The sequence below is a fragment of the Oncorhynchus kisutch genome, linkage group LG27 (assembly GCF_002021735.2).
Source record: "Oncorhynchus kisutch isolate 150728-3 linkage group LG27, Okis_V2, whole genome shotgun sequence".
NCBI classification, from domain to species: Eukaryota; Metazoa; Chordata; class Actinopteri; order Salmoniformes; family Salmonidae; genus Oncorhynchus; species Oncorhynchus kisutch.
Window position 1 is genome coordinate 13,133,850 of NC_034200.2, and position 20,708 is coordinate 13,154,557.

A 20,708-nucleotide genomic window follows, 5' to 3' on the forward strand; every position below is an offset into this window, starting at 1 on the left:
CTCGGGGGTTTACTTTAAAAACAAGAATGCTACGCAGGAGAGAGGAAGTAAACTTGTGCTTTTTAATCGAGCAATATAACAAACAGATGGATCCACCTTTTGTAGCACCCGTTCATTGAATTTGTTTAATGTGAGCACAGTTCACCTTAAAACAAAACATTGTCACAACTCCCTAGTTTATTGTAATGTCACTTTATTACATTCAGAAATTCCAACAACAAAAGCATGTTTCCCTAAAGTCAAATGTTCACCGCCCACATATTGAACAACCGCAATGGTCAACATGAGGTAGATGACTCTGTGGCCAAGCCTACCATGGGTTGGATCGCCAAATCTTTAGCAAGACACTTAAAATACCCACAACAGATAATACTTCAGTGAAGATTGTGAGAAGCAAATTGCATAAGTTACTGTATGTGTTCATCTAATTATCTACAAACAAGACACATTCTATGGGTCAAAAGGGTATGATCAATATCGAAGTGTCTGATCATCAATCAATCCGATGAATCAATCAACACTGTCTGTCTTTACTGATAGTGTCATCAATATTTTCTCAGTGTCTTTGTTCATCATTTACCCCGTACAGTTTTGATGACAATGATCAATACTTTTTTGGTTGTTGTTGCTGGCAAGTTGTATAGTGCAAGTTCACATTTCCTACCCCTCAACATTCAGTAGATAAGACTCAAGAGCTCTTGGTCTTGTGCAAAGCCTTCGTCAATGGTTTTCAGAAGAGGCTACGCTTTCTTGATTTGAGCTCGCTCAGTCAGCATGCAATCAATATTATTATTACACTTCCTTATGATTATCAGTCCAAAATGCTTGTTCAAATAAATAAGAATCTCTCATGTAAAGGACATGATTTTCAAAAAAATTATGAGAATCATCTGACATGAGAAAAGCCAGGGAAACGAACGCGGTAAGAGGATAAAATCTTAGGTAGATTCTTTGCGCCTTGGCTGGCAAACACAAAAAAAATGCAGACAGAAAGCCATCATCATGACACCCAAACATTACCGCTAAACGTGACACAATACAAACAAACAAAAATGGTCAGAAACCCTCCGCGAGCCGTAACGGGGTTGATTGAATATATTAATCATGTAAACAAAGCTTTTAACAACAGACAGTTGTCCTCAAATCCAACGTAACCTCTTAAACCCCAACCGGACAGATGTTTCGTCACAATTTCTTCAATTGGATTGGCCTCTCCATTGTAAGACTTATTACAATATTACCCTTCACTGCAAATGAGTGATCTATGTAACAACATCACTTAATAAGGCATATTCTTTGGATGACCCAGTGCAGTAACATATAAAAACCATTCCTACCTGCTTTCAGGAAGATGAATTGACCTACAGTATTCATCTGATGACAGCAGTCCACGCCCACTCTCTGATTATCCATAGTTTCGTGTGAAAACCCTGCAACTGTAAGTCAGTTGACTGGATGAATTAAGGTATATGGGGAGGCCTAAGCCATCTATCTATACTATCAGGCACAGAGAACAGATCACTGAGTACTATTACAATCATAAACAAGGCCACAGGCACAGTCAATAGCAAGATAGATAGAGGTGCCACTGAAGCTTTGCTCTTTCTATAGCATCCTCATCTAGTAGTGGGAGCTACCGGGATATATACATCCTCCGCATAACATGAAATAGAATTGTACTTTGTATCTGAGCATCAAGCCCTTAGAGCTAACTGATTGGTCAACAGGTCTCTTCCTGCTCTCCCTCGCTCCATTTGATTGGCTCAGTTAGATGATCAAAAAGACATTGTCATAGGAACAGTTCAGTTTGGGACAACATGTTGCAATATGAAGGCACAAGAGCAACAGGATCCCTTACGGTGGCTTGCCAGTCAAATGTAAGTGGACAGGACTGTACACTACACAGTGGCTTAGATATCAACTAGATGCTTTTTCCCCTGACTGAGTAGCATAGAAATGGATATACTAGACCTTGATGATAGAGTTCTAATACACTCCAGAATCTATAATATTTACACTAGATTTTAGCGAGAGTAGAGTAGAGGAGGCAAGGTGCAGATGTGGATGTCTTTTGTGGCTCATATCAGGGGTATCAACAACATTACAATGGGTAATAAGTAACAACACTTGACACTGAAGACGAGAGAAAAGCCGTCGTTTTCCTTTAGCGACGGGCAACTCGTTGCTGCCTCTCCCTTCAAAACCCTGAGATAAAGCGTATGTCCGTGACGGAACATCCCGACAAGAGCTGTGTTCGCCACAGCGCCACGTTTACAGTCTTTGAATAAGTCCCATTATCGATGACGAGAGTCCCTTTTTGCAGCAAGAAATACGTCAACATATCCAGAAGTTCACTGACAATGCCGATTTTTGCACAGTAAAGTCTTTGAATTTGAATCAGGCTCAGATTAGGGACAGACCCCAACACAAGTCTGAGTTAAAACTCACTGTCCAACCACTTCTGTTCCAAACATAGCGCAGCGTTGTGGAGGAGCTCATACTGTAGGAGGAGAAGACATCACATCCACATTGATGACGGCCACGTGTCCATTTTTTGGGCTATTTGGCCTTGATGTGCCCCAATACTGCTCTCTGATCTCCTGACATCATTATGATTGTTAACTGGTCTGAGAACAGATGTTATACTCCTGCGTGATCAGGGTCTGTGTGACAGGAGGTCGGCCAAACAGATCTGAGAACAGTGGTTGTATCCCCCTAACAGACAGGGAATCGTCGTGATTGTTAACTGGTCTGAGATCAGTGGTTAGTGTGTATCCTTCTGTCTGGTATGGGTGGATGGGAACAGAAGGGCCATTTGGGCAGGTCTGGCAGCAGTCTCAGGGTCAAACATGGCGTCCTGTGAGAAAGTAAAGGGGCCGGTCTTCACTGCAGTTGGCTGTCTGGAACTCATCCCGCAGACGAAACTGCCACTTGTCCTCCAGCTCCAGCCGTACGATGGTCTGACGCAGGGAGTTACGGTCCTGGCAGATCACACACAACGTGGCACCTATGGACAGGGTCAGGGGTGAGGGGTCAGAGGCCATAGGTCAGGGAACCAATCAGAAATGTGCTATGGTTTTCCTGCTGTATATGCATGCATTGCAATATAGAACAAATCCGAAAAATGGCATCAATGAAGTTAATTTAATTGGAGATGAATAACCCTTGGCTTCACATACATTACATTGACTTAACCTCCCAATATTGGTTATGGTTTAGCAACTCGAGATGACGTTACACTTAACATCACATAAGGGCAAAAAAAAAAACCATTGAAGTAGCATCAGTTACCTTTGAGGAAGCTGAACTCCTTGAGGAGGTCAGAGACGACAAAGGAGTCACACAGGTAGAGCAGCAGGCCGCTGAAGACCAGACCCTGGTGTTCCATGTTAGTGGAGTGTGGTCGGGAGTTGACGTAGCACACTGACACCTGGGGATGCAGAAAGCACAGTCACGTCTCCGCCATCTCAGTCGGGACTTTTAATCATGGAAACAGTTTGTGGGATCTGTTCTCACTGTAAACCTGCGCTGGGCTGATTTTTTTTTACATGAATCTATTTAGCAGAAAATCAATGCATGATTTGGACACATGAATATCAAGATTTTCACATTCTCCCCACCAGACTAGCTCAGCTCGTACCTCATGGAAAGCCTATGTTGCGGTAGCCGTCTATGGACAGCACTGAGTTGCTGCATACTTCATGACCTGTGTTGAGGTACATCAGCTGTCTATGGGTTGGATCTTACCTCAGGGCTTATGTTGAGGTACAGTAGCTGTCTAGGGGTTGGATCTTACCTCATGGCCTATATTGAGGTAGCTGTCTAGGGGTTGGATCTTACCTCAGGGCCTATATTGAGGTAGCTGTCTAGGGGTTGGATCTTACCTCATGGCCTATATTGAGGTAGCCGTCTATGGGTTGGATCTTACCTCATGGCCTATATTGAGGTAGCTGTCTATGGGTTGGATCTTACCTCAGGGCCTATATTGAGGTAGCTGTCTATGGGTTGGATCTTACCTCAGGGCCTATGTTGAGGTAGCTGTCTATGGACAGCACGGGGTTGCTACTGTTCTGTACTGCCTTGGGGAACAGTCTGTGGCTGCAGCTCTGGAGAAACTTCTCCAGGAGGAACTGAGCCGGGGCGGCCAGGAGGGTGTGTTCACTGTCTGGGGCACAGATGTACTGGGATGGGCTGATGGGGGTTGGGCTCTCCATCACCTAGAGGGGGAGCAGGGAAGGCGTTAGGATGACTGACTGTTTCAGACTACACACACACTATATATATATATATATATATATCTCAGACCAGGAGGTGAGGTAGAAAAAGGAGGAGCAGGACACTCACGATGAGTTTGGGTTTGACCAGGAAGTCCTTGTGTCCTCCAAAGAGAATTTGTTTCTTCATCAAGCTGAAGTGGTTGAAGCGACAGAGCAGCAGACCACTGCTGTTGGCTCTCAGGTTGAAATCCACCTCCTCACAACTGTACCTGTTGAGGTCGTACTGGACGTTCTGCGTCAGCTCAACGTTGAGCATGACAAAGTCATGAAGGTGGCATCGGGAGAAGGGCAGGGCTGGCAGGCGGCGGGCCAGGGCACTGCTCCACTTGCGGGCCCCGCACACGGCATACATGGAGATCTTAGGAGTGGCCTCCATGTGCTGCAGCACCGTCTTTAAAGACACGTTGGTCAGACTGGGCCCGGTGTCTGCCATATCACTGAGGGAGACAGGGAAGAGCGGGGGAGACAGATATTAGTATTGTTGTTGATAAAGGAGTCCAGATATATACGGTTCTTTCTGAGAATTCATTGCTGATGGATAGCCATGGACCAATAATTGGACTCCTTCTGGGGTGTTTTTTGTGTGAGTGCATGTGTCAGTTTCCCCCAGCAAACCGGGAACATTGCCAGGACATTAGCTAACTTTCCCATTAAGTTCCAGTTAGGGTTTTATCTTACATTAGGTTGATAACATCCCAAAAACATTGAAATATATATATTTATGTTCTGGGTGTCACGTCCTGACCTTAGTTCCTTTTGTATGTCTCTATTTTAGGTTGGTCAGGGCGTGAGTTGGGGTGGGCATTCTATGTTTTGTTCTTGTGTTTACATTTCTATGTGTTTGGTCTGGTATGGTTCCCAATCAGAGGCAGCTGTCAATCGTTGTCTCTGATTGAGAACCATACTTAGGCAGCCTGTTTTCCCACTTTTGTTTGTGGGTGGTAATTTTCCGTTTCAGTGTTTTTCACCATTCGGGACTGTTTCGTTTTTTCTTTATTCGCTTGTCTTCTGTGTTCATTAAATAAATATGACGAACACTTACCACGCTGCATATTGGTCCGATATTTCCTACTCCTCCTCAGTAGAGGACGACAACCGTTACACTGGGAACGTTCTTACAACACCAGGTGAATGTTTTATACAAACATTATATATTAATCAGCACAACTGGACAATTTTGGGGTTATTAGAACTTTTTGGGGCAACCTAATAAATGTTCTGAGAATGTTCAGAACCTGTTTTGGTTTGCTGGGTCTGTTGTAACCCATACCTGCTGCTGTCCTGGGGTTGGTGTGAGTTCCAGAGCACACAGGAGTCATCCATCATGACTATAAAGGGCCAGACTTCCTGCCTCTTGATCCCCTGCTCTTCCAGACGGTTCCTCTCCAGCTCCAGGTTGTGGTACGACAGCTCCTTGATCATGAACCGAGCCGCCCCTGGGACAGATATGACAGTAATGTTCCTGACAGCGGTTGCATCCCAGACAGTGATTGCTCTGGTCAAAAGTAGTGCACTATACAGAGAATAGGGTGCCATTTGGGACACTATAATGATACAGTACATATGCTGGTGGAGACCCACTGATATTTCATTTATTTGCCTGTCCACATGACCTGACCAGGAAAAAGGCTGGTGTCTAGTTATGACCAAGGTCAATTCCAACAGCTTTAAGTGGGCCATAGTTACAGCTTGTTTGGTCACAGTAGAAAAACATTAGCCAACCACTGACCCAAGAACTCTACCACAGAGTTTCACCTCCAACTCTAAAGCTCCAACTCACATGACAGTCTGAACTTCTGAATTGAATTCCAATTCAGAATTCTGAATTGGAATTCTGAATTCCAAGTTTTACTTTGTTGGTCAGCCTTTACCCAATGCCCCTATTACTGCACCTGGCATGTGCTTGTTGTACTGCAACACTATTGGTCCATCCAGAAAGACTACACACCTAAATGGTGGACCCAAATATCAGACTACTGGCCTGCTGGTGTTCTCATTGGCCAGGCCCTTCCCTTTTGGTTCCTGCCATATTCAAATCTCAAGTACCTACTATAGTAATGTGTCCAAACATGCTTTACTCAACAGATAGCAATATAGACACAGTATATCTCTTTCACACAGACTGCTGTAGATGCATCATTATCATCAGAGAGAGATAAGCTACTGGGCAAACTAAGAATGTAAAATACATTTGTGTATAATTAAACCAATGCCTAAATATAGTTTATACATCGCAAGGCAACTCTATGGTTTCTTTGTTGAGTGGTTTATCACAAACGACTATGGGCCTCAGTGCTACCGCTCAGCAGGGAAACACCTTACTGAGCACTATGCTGGGACAAAAACCTGTAGTACTGCAACTCTCCAAGCAGGATTGAGGATAATAAACCAATAAAATTAGTTAACCTATTTAAATGACTGATTGCCAGACACTCGGAGTAGAGCAAAGTTTCCGAGACGCTGATTTTGGGTCAGTTTCGTATTTTCCCCACTAATGGTTAAGGTTAGGATTGAGGGAGGAGAAGCTGATCCTAGATATGTACCTAGGGGAAACTATACCCAGGTGCCCAAACACTCACCAACTCCTGCACTGTTGAACATGGCAGGAAGCACCAGCAGGATGTGGTTGGGCCAGTATTTCCTGTAGTGGTGCATCTCGTACTGCTTGACCACCAGGATGTGGAGGTGGGCGGTGCCTTCCATGGCGTGGAAGATGTTGAGAAGGCCGTGCTCCTGGCGCCCCGTGGTCGGGGTGAAAATGGGACTTTTCAACAGACTGAGGTCCTGGGATGGGAGAAGGAGTGCTGTAGTTGAAGACGCATAGTGCAGCAGGCTACGGTGCAGGTAGCCTGATCAAGCAGACTGAACGCTGAGCTATGGCGAGATCAGGCTGGTTCCACTAGGCTAGGGCCTAGTAGCATCAAACAACTGAAGTGAGCGAACGAGAGACACATAGGTGCATAGTTCGCGCTGTGTGTGAAATGTGGCAACTCCTTGTAACATGATGATGTATGTGCCTGTGTTGCTTATGGCACTATTTCATTTAAGCACATAGAATGCACTACTGATTACAGAAGCTGAAGGATGAGAACATTCCTTGTCAATATTGATAACATTCATCTTGGGCACAACATGATTGGGGACACTGCCCTGTGTAGGGTGCTGTCTTTCGGATGGGACTTTAAAACAGGTGCCCTGACTCTCTGAGGTCATTAAATATCCCATGGCAATTATCGTAAGAGAAGGGGTGTTAACCCCGGTGTCCTGGCTAAATTCCTAATCTGACCCTCAAACCATCACGTTCAGCTAATCATCCACCGTTTACAATTGGCTCATTCATCCCCCCTCCTCTCCCCTGTAACTATTCCCCAGGTCGTTGCTGTAAATGAGAATGTGTTCTCAGTCAACTTACCTGGTAAAATAACGGTTAAAAAATCAAATAAAAAAACATTCTTAGAACTCGAGGGCTGTCTCAAGGTTTTCCCCCAATCCCCACTGATACCCCCCATCACCCTTTACCTTAGCAGCGATGAGGGGCAGCCTCATGCTCTCCAGGTGACTGCCCTGCTGGCTGAAGATAAAGTGCTGCTCCTTGGCCTTGGGGATGATGAAGTGGAGCTGCACCTCCTCTCCCAGCATGGACGAGCAGAACGTGAAGGCGTGGAATGTGCACTCCGACAGCTGAACACAAACACAACCACGCACATGGTTGCGCACACATTACACACGCACAACACACATTATTACACACATGTACACTTCTAGTACAGACAGAGCTGCACCGGTCAGCACACGTCTCAGCACAAAAGGCTGACCCGCTCAGCACACCAGTCGTTCTACAAGCTGGACGGTGGTTTTTCGATAGGTTTAGAAAAGGGGGGAGGGGCTTGATACCAAACAACGCAGCAATAGGCGTTAAGCCAATAAATCAAGTTCTCCCTTGAGACAAATTATCTCTTCACAATGACAAACTAGCTACCCTTTCCTTCCCAGGGCCGTTTATTAATATCTAAATACTGTACAAGGCTCTTTTCCCTCCCTGTGTACTCACCTGTGTGGCTGGGCTGGCTTTACAGTAATGGTGACACTGATCACAATGGTGAAATGCATTGTGGGCTGCGAACATACTCAGCCGTATCGACACCGTTTCCCTCTTCACAGGCATTTTGCTCTCTCCTTCCAGTTTAGGATCTGCGTGGACAAACATTACAGTTATACCCATATGCTATGGGACAAAGCTGCATGTACAATATACATAGACAGTGAAGCTTGAGGTAGAAGTCGAGGTAGAAGGCGCAGCAATATCTGACCCTGAATCAGGGAAACAAGGGCAGCTTCCTCCTACAATGACAGGGATGGGAATACGAGTTTATTTCTGCTAACCTTTCAAGCCCTTTGGCATCTTGTAACTGTAAACAGCGCTGGCCCTCCTGAACTTAGGGTCTCTGGGGAGGAGGTCGAAGGGCAGTTTGAGGAACTCCTCAATGTCTGGCCACTGGGTGCTGGCTGGGGGTGTGGCCTCGGACATATCCGTCATCGCTAGAAGAGAACGATACAACATACATTGACATCAGCCTCAGTTTCTCGACTAAGACAGTATGAGAGAAAATGAGAGAGAAAGAGGAACAGACAGATAAAGTATTAACTAGGGGATCCTGCTCTCCTCACCTTCCTCCAGCTCCTCTTCATCATACACATCCACCTCAAGCAGTCTAATCAACATACGGAACAGGATGCGTAGAAACTGCAGGTAGGCACCCGTCTTCCCCACCTATCAGAGTGACAAAACAGAGTTGTTCAACCGATCACAACCTATCTGGTTTTTACCACTGACACTCATTGCATGCAGCCATTGCCACTCAATCTGCGGTATCCATTCGAATACCGTCATTATACACAATCGCCTCTTAGGACTCCATACAACTAGGTCGATATTCTCTTGGTTGAAGAGGAATAAGTGAGGAAAATGAATATCAGCATGCCGCTCTAGAATACGATGCATGACTTGTACAGGAGAGAAGCTGTCATTGATATAGACAAGAGGTGATATGTTAATATGTGCACGGTCTCTAACCTGTGGGGGCCCGCTGAGCAGCAGGCGTCGTGGGTGTGGCCCTGGGGGGGCCTCGTGGTCGGCATGATGTTGCCTGGCTACGGTCCACTGTCTGTAGAAGAGGCTCTGCTCTGACCCTTGTAAGTTAGGGGTGAAGAGGGGCCTCAGCGGGCTGCTCCAGCCCACATCGGCGTGAGGCAGCAGGGAGAAGGAGCTCAGCTGGCTCCCAGATTCTCCAGCCAGGAGGTTGTAGGCCGCGCGCGACAGGATGACAGTCCGGGGAGAGACCCGAGGCGACTTGCTGCCCCGGCCGCATTGCGTAGACTGGCTGGGGTGCTGGGTCGAAGAGGTGGAGGGGGAGGAGGAAGAGGAGGAGGAGGAGCAGAAAGAGGGAGGGGCATTGGAAGGGCGGGAAGTGGCACTGCCCAGGGAGTCACACTCCTGTTTGACCCGGCGGGGGGATGTTGAGGTCGTGCCAGTCCCGTCTTCCATCATGATGCTGCCCGTCTTGCCTCCGGGGGGGCAGGAGGAGGTGGAGGGCTTCTGGGAGGAGTCAGGGATGTCAGAGGAGCTGACTCTGTTCTCCGCCAGAGAGCCTGAGGAAGGGAGAGGCATGGGACGGTGAGAGAGAGAGTTCAGACTCATAGTACAGTATTTCAAAATGATTTCATAAACACAACTGTAACACCATCACTACGCAGTATTCTAAACCCTTACAACAATCATCTCGTCCCCATTTCCTAAACATGTTGGGTCTCTTGTCCAGCGACCTACCGGGGCCTCTGGTAGCAGCGCTGCTGTTGCTCTGGGGCCTCTCCAGGTCCATGTGCAGCTCTAGGTCTGGGTCCTGAGGGCCACTGGTCTTGTCTGTCTCTGGGTCCTTGGGGGCCATGGACCTGCAGGGCTCCTTTACCACCCTCAGGGACACGTAAGAGCAGGCCAGACCCACCTCCTGCTCCAGGGCCGTACGCGTCAGGTAGCTGGAGTCGATCAGACGCAGGTCACAGTACTTCAGGGACCTACGGGGGAAAGATCCAGTATAAAGCTGAGGTGGAGGATTTTAATCGATTCTACAAAGTCAATCCAATTGACGATGCACCTTCTACGGCAGATGTAGATGCTGTCATGTCAGTCGTACCTTGGAAAGGTTTCTCCTAGAGGGTCTTTTCCAGTGAGGATGACAATGCAAGGAAGACCCTCCAGATCCTCATAGGTGTGAGGGACCCAGTCTTCAATTTCACAGCCCCGCCAGGCCTGTCGAAACAACACAACACACAATTAGAAATGTTTCGGAGCCAAATTAAAACCAGGTTGTTACGTCTCAGTCTGATGAAAGTCGTTGATATGATGACATTTTTTTAAAGACATCTTCATCAAACCACTTCTTTCATAGAGAGGGGTGGTGTTCAAGGTCATCTCAATATCAAATAATTTCTGGGTAACAATTAAGTACTTGTTTAATTGTGATTGTTTTCAATTAAAATGACCCCCCCCCCCAAAAAAAAAGGGAAAATCCATTTCAATATTATCGCTTGCACAGTGCTTCTTGGGATGTTTAAAGCTTGGGAAATCTTTTTGTATCCAAATCCGGCTTCAAACTTCTTCACAACAGTATCTCGGACCTGCCTGGTGTGTTCCTTGTTCTTCATGATGCTCTCTGCGCTTTTAACGGACCTCTGAGACTATCACAGTGCAGGTGCATTTATACGGAGACTTGATTACACACAGGTGGATTGTATTTATCATCATTAGTCATTTAGGTCAACATTGGATCATTCAGAGATCCTCACTGAACTTCTGGAGAGAGTTTGCTGCACTGAAAGTAAAGGGGATGAATAATTTTGCACGCCCAATTTTTCAGTTTTTGATTTGTTAAAAAAGTTTGAAATATCCAATAAATGTCGTTCCACTTCATGATTGTGTCCCACTTGTTGTTGATTCTTCACAAAAAAATACAGTTTTATATCTTTATGTTTGAAGCCTGAAATGTGGCAAAAGGTCGCAAAGTTCAAGGGGGCCGAATCCTTTCGCAAGGCACTGTATAGCTTCTTGGGAAAGAGCAATTTCTCAAGCAAGAATTTTTCTAGGCCTTTGAGTGGTGGAGTGGAAAACTGAAAACTAGAAGTTAATGGCAGAGAAGTTTGGAATTTTCTTTCTTATTGTGCTATTAACTAACTGATGTCACCAGGCAGGCTAAAACGCCAACCCACCAAAACTGGCTGAAATTTCAGGTGGTCTTTTCAAACAGCTCTTATCATCATTTTCACAATTTCACAGTATTATTCCAACCTCATAGTGTGGAAATAAATATAAAACACTGGAAATCACATTTTTGACTGCACTGGGCCTTTAAGATGTAAGAATAGGCAAATACAAATTGGCCACCCTGCCCTCCCTCCTGACCTCTCGTCTTACCCTGAGTCGGTTAGCGAAGTGTCGTGGAAGGCTGAGCTCGGTGGCAGGGCTTCCCAGCAGCACAGCAAAGCAGAATTGAAGACCCAGCTTGTCCCTGACGTCCTCCAGGCGCTCCCGGGCCAGCATGGCCAGCTGCAGAGAGGGCACCCGGACCAGCAGCATGTGGCCCCGGCCCTTGGTCCCCTCCCGGCCCGGGGCACTGATCAGATCCTCCACCATGGCCAGGGTCTCCGGGGTGATGTGATCCCGTAGTGAAGGTGAGGAGGTCAGAGCCATCATGGCTTCAGTGTACTGCTGGATCAACAGGTAGCTCCTGATCACCATGCTGTGCAGATGGGGGTGTCTGCAACCAGGAGAGGAGAGGTGGTGTTAGATGTGTCAAGGCAGGTTTGGTGTCCAGGGGAACTGGTTGAGCAGCTTTTTGGGGAGCTGGTCAAGCAGGGGCTTTCTGATGATCTTGAACTTTTAAAAATTGTTGATATGTAAGAAATAAAATAAAAATGAAAGGTGTGTGTGTGCATATATATATGTTTGACTTTTATGACAGCGAGTGTGTGAGAGAGAAGAAGTCCCTAAACCTCCTTAGGTCCGTTTCAGACAATTTTTGTGAACGCGTGATTCGCTTAACTTTTTGTACAGCGTGAACACTCCAAAGGAACTCAGACCCTTCAAAAGAGCCCCCAGAGAGGCCTCCCGAGTGGTGCAGCGGTCTAAGGCACTGCATTGCAGTGTTGCGGGGTCACTACCGGCTGTGACCGGGAGTCCTATAGGGCGGCTCACAATTGGCCCAGCGTCTTCTGGGTTTAGGGGAGGCTTTGGCCAGGGGGACTTTACTTGGCTCATCGCGCTCTAGCGACTCCTTGTGGACCGGGCACCTGCAGGCTGACTTTGGTCGTCAGTTGAGCGGTGTTTCCTCCTACACATTGGTGCAGCTGGCTTCTGGGTTAAGCGAAGGGGGGTTAAGAAGCGCGGTTTGGCCGTGTTAAGATAATGGGCATAATGCCAACCCAGAGATGAAGCTAGTGGGGCACCTATCTAGGATATATAAACAAACCTGTAACTTGAAAGGAAAGGATTATGCTTGCAGTTTACCAAACTCTCCGATGTGAGTCATTCGCATACAGATAATAACATGGTGTCAGAACTGGGATTTGAACCCACGCCTCCAATCGGAGACCAGAGCCATGCCACTCAGTTTGAAGATGTGAACCATGCTACTGATCAAATCATCGCCCCGCAGACACGGTGTAACGATGTGCGCTGGGAGTAGGGAAGCAAGTTCAGGGAGTCAATGTTTGAATAAATAAAAGAAACAAGTGAACACAAAACACAAACAGCGCACCGACATGAAACAGGAACAATGATGACTGGGGAAGAAACCAGAGCGAGTGACATTTAAAGGGCAGGTAGTCAAGGAGGTGATAGTAGAGTCCAGGTGAGTCCATTATGCGTCTAACGCTGGTGACAGGTGTGCGCTCTAACGAGCAGCCTGGTGACCCAGAGGCTGGAGAAGGAGCACACGTGACACAAGGGAAGATTTTAAGAGGCTGGCTGGACACAAGAGAGAGTCCGCCCATCCTGGTGAGGGACTACTGGACAGAGACGAACTCACAATGCAGTGAAGAGGTCATCTACAAAGGCGACAGGGTGGTAGTGCCACGAACTCTACACCCGACGATTCTCTCTCGTATCCATGCAGGGCACCCAGAGGTCGAAGCCAGTCTCAGGAAACCCAGAGACTCAGTATTCTGGCCCAACATTACCCAAGAAATGTAACATTTTGTGGCTGTGTGCAGCATATGTAATGCTCATCTACCTAAGCAGCAAAAGGAAACGCTGCACCCACATGACGTACCAGCACGTCCTAAAGAGGGAATGGATCTGTTCACGTTCCTTTTCCGATTGTAGTGGACTACTATTCAGATTTTTTTGGGCGGTGGAGAAAGTGATTGACACAACAGCCGCTTGCATCATTGGCTGTTGTAAAGCAGCAGTTTAGCATATATGGCATACCTGACAGTGGTGTAGTACCGGATAATGGGCCACAGTTCACGAGTCAAGACTCTTCCTTGCTTGCAAAAACCTGGGAGTTCCATCATGTGACCTCCTCACCCTACCACAGTCAGAGTAATGGTAAAGGCGGAGTCAGCAGTGAAAATAGCAACGACTCGCGTCACAAAGGCTATGTGTGGCAAGCCATTTAGCCTGTGCTTCGGCAGCAGTCCTGTACAGAGCTTAATGTCTAGACGCACCCGCTCTCTGTTGCCAACAGCTCCCAAGCTCCTCGCACCAAAGGTAATTGGGGATGTTCAGGCACACAAACATGCAGATCAGGACAGGTCAAAACATTACTATGACCAGCATGCAAAACAATCTGCCTGTAATAAAACAAGGCCAAGCTGTCAGAGTTCTCCTGTCACCTCACGCCAGAGATGTCACATGGAGTCTTGGCACACGCATAGGGCACGTCAGCGCAAGGTCATATGAAGTGGAAGTAAAGGGACGAAAGTATCGAAGGAAACGGAAGGACATACGCCCAGTTCAGGAGAGCATAGGGCACAGGAGGGCCATAAGGGGAGACTGGGAAGACAGTCCCCATACCTAAGGGGCAATGTCCCTTAAGAGATGAACAATAAAAATTAAATCTTATAAAAATAAAATGTTGATAATGTAAATAGGTATTTTCACTGAGCTATCAAAATGGAAAGGAAGATGTTAAGATAATGGGCATAATGCCAACTCAGAGATGGCACTAGTGGGGCACTTATCTAGGTTATATAAACAGGTGCATTATGAGTGTCTGATTAGGATGTCATGACCTGTAACATGTTATACCCGAGGAAAGGATTATGCTTGCAGTTTACCAAACTCTCCGATGTGAGTTATTCACATACACATAATAACAGGCGGGTCATGTTTCGGAGGACGCATGACTCGACCTTCGCCTCTCCCGAGCCCGTTGGGGAGTTGCAGCGATGAGACAAGATCGTAATCACAAAATTTGGAAGCAAAAAAGGGGGTATAAATGACAAAATATATATATATATATAATAATAAAACAAAGAGCCCCTGAAGCAAACTGAACTGAGACCACCTCGATTTAGGTTCACAGTCTGGTTCCCTTTTTGAAGGATATGTGAACACAACACTTCCCAGGTTCCCTTGTCATTATTCCCGCACCACACACTAGACTATTGGAACAACGTTTCCCCTGCCATAACCCCTGACATCGGTGTCACGAAAGAGAGAAGATGATGATGTGCAGGTTCACGGAAAAAAAGTGCATTGAGTGAATGTTTGAAAAAGATCTGGGTTCCTTTCAAAACATAGCAATATGAATGCAAAGGGGACTCGGACAACAAAAATAAGTGAACTGGCAAAATGTCCAGGTGCCCTCATTCAAAGGCAAGGGCAGTGTGAATACAAAGAGAACTGAGTTCTTGAGCTTTTTTTTTATACCCCAGAGTTCACTTTAAAGAGGACTGAGATCGGTTCTTTTAAAGAGGACCAGTGGAGGCTGGTAGGAGGGGCTATAGGAGGACGGGCTCATTGTAATGCCTGTAATGGATAGTATCAAACACATAAAACATACGGAAAACATTGACTCCGTTCCATTTGTTCCATTCCAGTAATTACAATGAGCCTGTCCTCAACTAGCTCCTCCCACCAGCCTCCACTGAAGAGGACTATATTCTTCGGGATAGGGGGCAGCAATTTCACTTTTGGATGAATAGCATGCCCAAATTCAACTGCCTGCTACTCATCCCCAGAAGATAAGATATGCATATTATTGGTAGATTTGGAAAGAACACTGAAGTTTCTAAAACTGTTTGAATCATGTCTGTGAGTATAACAGAACTTATGTAGCAGGCAAAACCCCAAGGACAAACCATTCAGATTTTTTGTTGTTGTTGAGGTCACGGTCTTTTCAATTAATTTTCATTGGGAAACCAGATTTCTAAGGGACTTGCTTGGAGTTCCTACCGCTTCTACTGGATGTCACCAGTCTTTAGAAATTGGTTGAGGTTTTTCCTTTGTGTAATAAGAAGTACAGCCATCTTGAATGAGAGTCACTTGAAGTGGACAGTCAGAGAGGCACGTGACCAGAAAAGTAGCGTCAGTTTGTTTTCTTTTTGTATTGAACACAGATCATCCTGTCCTCAATTTTATCGATTATTTACGTTTAAAAATACCTAAAGTTGTATTACAAAGGTAGTTTGAAATGTTTTGGCAAAGTTTACAGGTAACCTTTGAGATATTTTGTAGTGACGTTGGTCAAGTTGGAGCCATTGTTTTTCTGGATCAAACGTGCCAAAAATTGACATTTTGGATATATATTTTGAACAAAAAGGCCCATTTCCGATGTTTATGGGACATATTGGAGTGCCAACAAAAGAAGCTCGTCAAAGGTAAGGCATGATTTATATTTTATTTCTGCGTTTTGTGTCGTGCCTGCATGGTTGAAATATGCTACTCTCTCATTGTTTACTGTTGTGCTATCATCAGATAATAGCATCTTATGCTTTTGCCGAAAAGCCTTTTTGAAATCTGACATGTTGGCTGGATTCACAACAAGTGTAGCTTTAATTTGTTATCTTGCATGTGATTTAATGAAAGTTTGATTTTTATAGTAATTTATTTGGAATTTGGCGCTCTGCATTTTCCCTGGCTTTTGGCCAGGTGGGACGCAAGTGTCCCGCCTAATCCAGAGAGGTTAAAACACCCTTAGAGATTTTATGAGCCCCAAACCCTGACCCCGAGTGACTGACTGACCTCTCCAGCAGTGTGTTGATCATCTTCTCGAATGCGTCGTCACAGCGCAGGATGGGACTGGCCACCCCCCACTGCAGAGAGCTGCTGTAGTCCCTCAGGCCAAAGTACACCAGGTCCTTAGGAGACAGCTCCCCCTATGGGTGGAACACAGGAACATCAGCTGCTGTCTGAGCAAATTGACTAATCTCTCTGTCTATTAGTTACATCTACATGGCTGACCAATAATTTATATATACACTAGACACCAATAGGGGGGGAGCTGTGTTGAAGCCAAAGTGCCTCCATCTTGGCACTCCCCCCAAATTGTACAAAAGCTAAAAAATTACTCAAATAATGTACATGTAATTCCATATAGCTGCCACCAGGTGACAGAGATGAACCACTGCGCAGGGCCACTCACCAAGCTGTCGGTGTTGGCTGGCCAGTGCACCTCGTTGTGGACGCTGATGCGGGACTGTCGTGTCTGCAGGGTGAATGGGAAGCAGCTGACCTGCAGCACCAGCAGATTCATAGCCTCCAGAACCTCCTGGCAGTTTACCACCCTGTCAGCCAGACCCTGAAGCTCCCCGTGGCACACCGAACCAGACAGGGCACTACACAGAGGAGGAAACAAAAGAGGTTTCCTTTGGGGAAACTTGTTCTGTCCTGTTCTATATGTATGACTAAAAAGAAGCTTCTGCTCTTCTCTGTCTTGTTCTGTCTTGGCTTGGGCTGTTCTGTTCTTATTCAGTACACTGCGCAGCCGAGGACAGACCTTCTAACCGTATCAATGTTTTCAGTTACTACATCTGTCAGAACCAAGTGTCGGCGGCACAATTTCAATACTCAAATGTGTGTGTGTGTGTTCGACATGCGTGTGTGTGTGTTACCTGGTCAGGTCCACGTGGGAGTTGTCGTGGATGAGGACAAACAAGGTGTAGGGGTTCTGTTTGACCTTCCTCATGAAGTTCTCCATCTTGCCGTGGACGTCTCCGTCGAGACGCACCACATACTTGTCGGACCTCTGGTGGGCTGAGGACGCATCCTCTATACCCAGGTCCACTAGCACTCCTTTTAGAGACGGGCAGAAAGAGATTACAAAAAGTCCAACGCAAGTAACTAAGAAACCTTGTAAAAAAAAAACACAAAAAAAACAGGTAGAGATAGTCTTGACATGGTCCTCTTGTTCACAACCAACTAGAAATTATTTTTATTCACCCATTGTAGTATTGCCCAGTGCGGCCTTTCGATCCTAATCATGAGTACCTGATTGTCGGATGCGTTGAGCAGTCTGGTTCACCAGGATGTGGGACGGAGGGACCAGAACCAGGAAGTCCACCTTGCGAAAGCGTCCCAGGTCCAGACTCTGGCTGCCTGAGTCTGCTATGGAGCACACCTGGGAGAGCAGGCTCCTGGCTACATTGAGCTGGGGAGGGTGGATCTGAAACATCTCACTCAGCAGCTCTGGAGGGGTGAGGGAGGGGGGGGACACATGTCATCATACTGGAAACTTAGAGCCAAGTATATAGTATATACTGTAGCTTCTTATCATATCTATCCATCCAGGAGCTAAATAGCGTCAGAGTCTCCAGCAGAAAGAGGAGGAAGGGTCAGAAGAGGGGCCAGACAGAGGCCGTGCCTCACCTGACTCAGAGGGTGGCACCATGGTGGCTGCATCCTGGGAGTGGATGTGGTCAGTGACATCGCCCTGGAAGGGCTGGATGACATGGCCCTTCCGTCTCCGCTGGATACGCACCAGCTGCTTGTCCAGGTTGTCCCCTGGAAACAACAGCATAGCAGGCCACCACCAGTCAGACACAGAGACACACACACACAGAGACACACACACACACACACACAGCAGCTACAGAAACAAAATCTACTCATCAAATATTGATGTCTGTCTGTTTGTGGCACAGTGTCTCGTTTCAGTCCTGTGACTGCCTAGCTGGAATGGGCGAGTCGGCATTTAGGAAGGTAAATATGTGCCATTGTCCTTGATGCCTTTGTAACACAGCTCATGTTTGTTTGATTGATTGATTGATTCATTGGGCTACCCTAAATCATTACTTTTCCTCCTTAGAAATGACCTTTGAGTGTTTCCCATTGATGTCGTGTCCCCAGGCATCTGGTATACTCACCGAGTGAGGTGGTTTTGAAGTGTGACGCCAGGACACTGACTTTCCCTGTTATGAGCTCGTAGCTGATCTCCTTCAGGAACTCATTGGTGGTGAGCATTCCCTCGGCTAGCGCTCGTGCCTGGTACTTCCCTGTAAGACCATACAGACGAGTCTGAACGAGCCCGAGTCTCCTTTGCGCCGTACGACTGTGCTAGCCCGCAGAGCTAAAGCCTAGGCATTAGCTCTGGGAGCTTACACAAGTCTTAAGGTCACAGGCAAGGCTCACCTACTGTAATTAATCCCTTTAGCATGCTATAAAAATACAGACACACCACATCTACGTATCATAGTGTACAAGCTGTATGGAGGAACACTCACCCAGGGCAAGCACACAGAACTCGTTGCCGCTCATCTTGGAGGTACACACTATAACCACGTAGGTGGGCAGGCACTGCTGGTAGGGCGGACCGTCACAGAGCGAGCGCAGGGACTCAGAGATGCCTTCTCCCAGGGAGTTGTAGGTGACCAGGACCTGGACACTGCCCCCAGAGACACTGGCCTCCAGGCGGGCCAGCCAGGGCAGCTGGGCCGGAGAGATGGAGGGACCTCCAGGACAAACTAACATGGCCTTCAGCACGATCTGCTCAAACTCCTCCCTCAGAGGGATCTGCTCCGAACCTGGAGTGGGGAGGGAAGGAGAGGAGAGGTGAAGAGAGGAAAGAAACAGTTTTCCATGTCTACTTGCTGTGTTTTGCGGGGGATGATGCCGTTATGTTTTTACAATGTGAACAAGACAATCAAATCTAATTTCTCAACAGTGCAGAGCCCATTCTCAACTGTGCAGAGTTAAAAATTAAGACAAATATTTGCTAAATAAAAAAGGAAATAGTAACACAACAAAAACAAGGATATATACAAGGAGTACCAGTATTGAGTCAATGGGTTTTTGTATGAGGTAATTGAGGTAATACAGTATTGTATGTACCTGTGTGTAAGGGTAAAAGTGACGAGGCAATCAGTGTGTGGTGGGGTGTCAATATGCGTGTGTTAGAGTGTCAGTGTAGTATGTGTGAGTGTGTGGGTAGAGTCTAGTGAGTGTGCATAGAGCCAATGCAAAACAATAAAGGTAAAGAAATAAATAACAAAGGGGGTCAAGGTAAATAATCCGGGTAGCCATTTGATGAACTGTTCAGCAGTCTTATAGCTTGGGGGTAGAAGCTGTTCAGGAGCCGTTTGGTAACAGTCTTTGCACTTTGGTACCACTTGCTGTGCGGGAGCAGAGAGAATGGTCTATGACTTGGGTGGCTGGAGTCTTTAAACATTTTTAGGGCATTCCTCTGACACTACCTGGTATAGAGGTCCTGAATGGCAGGGAGTTCGCCCCCAGTGATGTACTGGGCCGTACAAACTACCCTCTGTGTGAACTCGCGGTCAGATGCCGAGAGGTTGCCATACCAGTCAAGATGCTGCCAGTCAAGATGCTCTCAATGGTGCAGCTATGGGGCCAATGCTAAATCTTTTCAACCTCCTGAGGGGGAAGAGGTGTTGTCGTGCCCTCTTCATGACTGTTTTATGGAGTTTTTTCTTTTTACCATGATAGGTCTTTAGTGATGTGGACACTGAGGAACTTGAAGCTCTCGACCCGCTTTACTACAGCCCCGCCGATGTGAATGGGGGCGTGTGCGGCCCACCGTTTCCTGTAGTCCACGAAAAGCGCCTTTGTCTTGCCAACATTGAGGGAGAGGTTGCTATCCTGGCCTCCTCCCTATGGCTGTCTCATCGTCGTCGGTAATCAGGCCTACCACCGTTGTGTCGTAGGCAAACTTGATGATGGTGTTGGACTCGTGCGCGGCCACGCACTCTGCCTCCTTCTTGAGGGTCAGCGTAGCAGATGTCTTGTTGCCTACCCTTTACTGCCTGGGGGTGGACCATCAGGTAGTCCCGGACCCAGTTGAAGAGGGAGAGGTTCAGTTCCAGGGTCCTTAGCTTAGTGATGTGCTTAGAGGGCACTATGGTGTTGGACGCTGAGCTGTAGTCAATGAATGTCCTTCTCACGTAGGGGTTCCTTTTGTCCAGGTGGGAAAAGGCATT

At 46.8% G+C, this 20,708-nt stretch overlaps 1 protein-coding gene across 2 annotated transcripts in view; it reads right to left on the reverse strand.

The window, feature by feature from the left end:
* Positions 1-41: 41 nt before the first annotated feature.
* Positions 42-20,708, reverse strand: part of LOC109871514 (GREB1-like protein) — a 46,701-nt gene continuing 26,034 nt past the window's right edge. Inside the window, exons 13-33 of one of the 2 annotated variants that reach the window (XM_031806978.1) lie at positions 18,996-19,295; positions 18,639-18,767; positions 18,142-18,276; positions 17,764-17,961; positions 17,388-17,568; positions 16,919-17,111; positions 16,519-16,652; positions 11,746-12,088; positions 10,469-10,584; positions 10,105-10,349; positions 9,352-9,926; positions 8,946-9,048; positions 8,661-8,816; positions 8,329-8,468; positions 7,797-7,958; positions 6,857-7,061; positions 5,548-5,713; positions 4,345-4,714; positions 4,017-4,217; positions 3,292-3,430; positions 42-3,007 (exon numbers count right to left, since the gene is read on the reverse strand). In XM_031806978.1, the coding sequence (XP_031662838.1) occupies positions 2,844-3,007; positions 3,292-3,430; positions 4,017-4,217; positions 4,345-4,714; positions 5,548-5,713; positions 6,857-7,061; positions 7,797-7,958; positions 8,329-8,468; positions 8,661-8,816; positions 8,946-9,048; positions 9,352-9,926; positions 10,105-10,349; positions 10,469-10,584; positions 11,746-12,088; positions 16,519-16,652; positions 16,919-17,111; positions 17,388-17,568; positions 17,764-17,961; positions 18,142-18,276; positions 18,639-18,767; positions 18,996-19,295 (4,355 nt within the window). In that variant the 3' untranslated portion in view covers positions 42-2,843. The remainder of the gene's footprint in view (positions 3,008-3,291; positions 3,431-4,016; positions 4,218-4,344; positions 4,715-5,547; positions 5,714-6,856; positions 7,062-7,796; positions 7,959-8,328; positions 8,469-8,660; positions 8,817-8,945; positions 9,049-9,351; positions 9,927-10,104; positions 10,350-10,468; positions 10,585-11,745; positions 12,089-16,518; positions 16,653-16,918; positions 17,112-17,387; positions 17,569-17,763; positions 17,962-18,141; positions 18,277-18,638; positions 18,768-18,995; positions 19,296-20,708) is intronic. The other variant, XM_031806977.1, reaches the window with a different exon arrangement.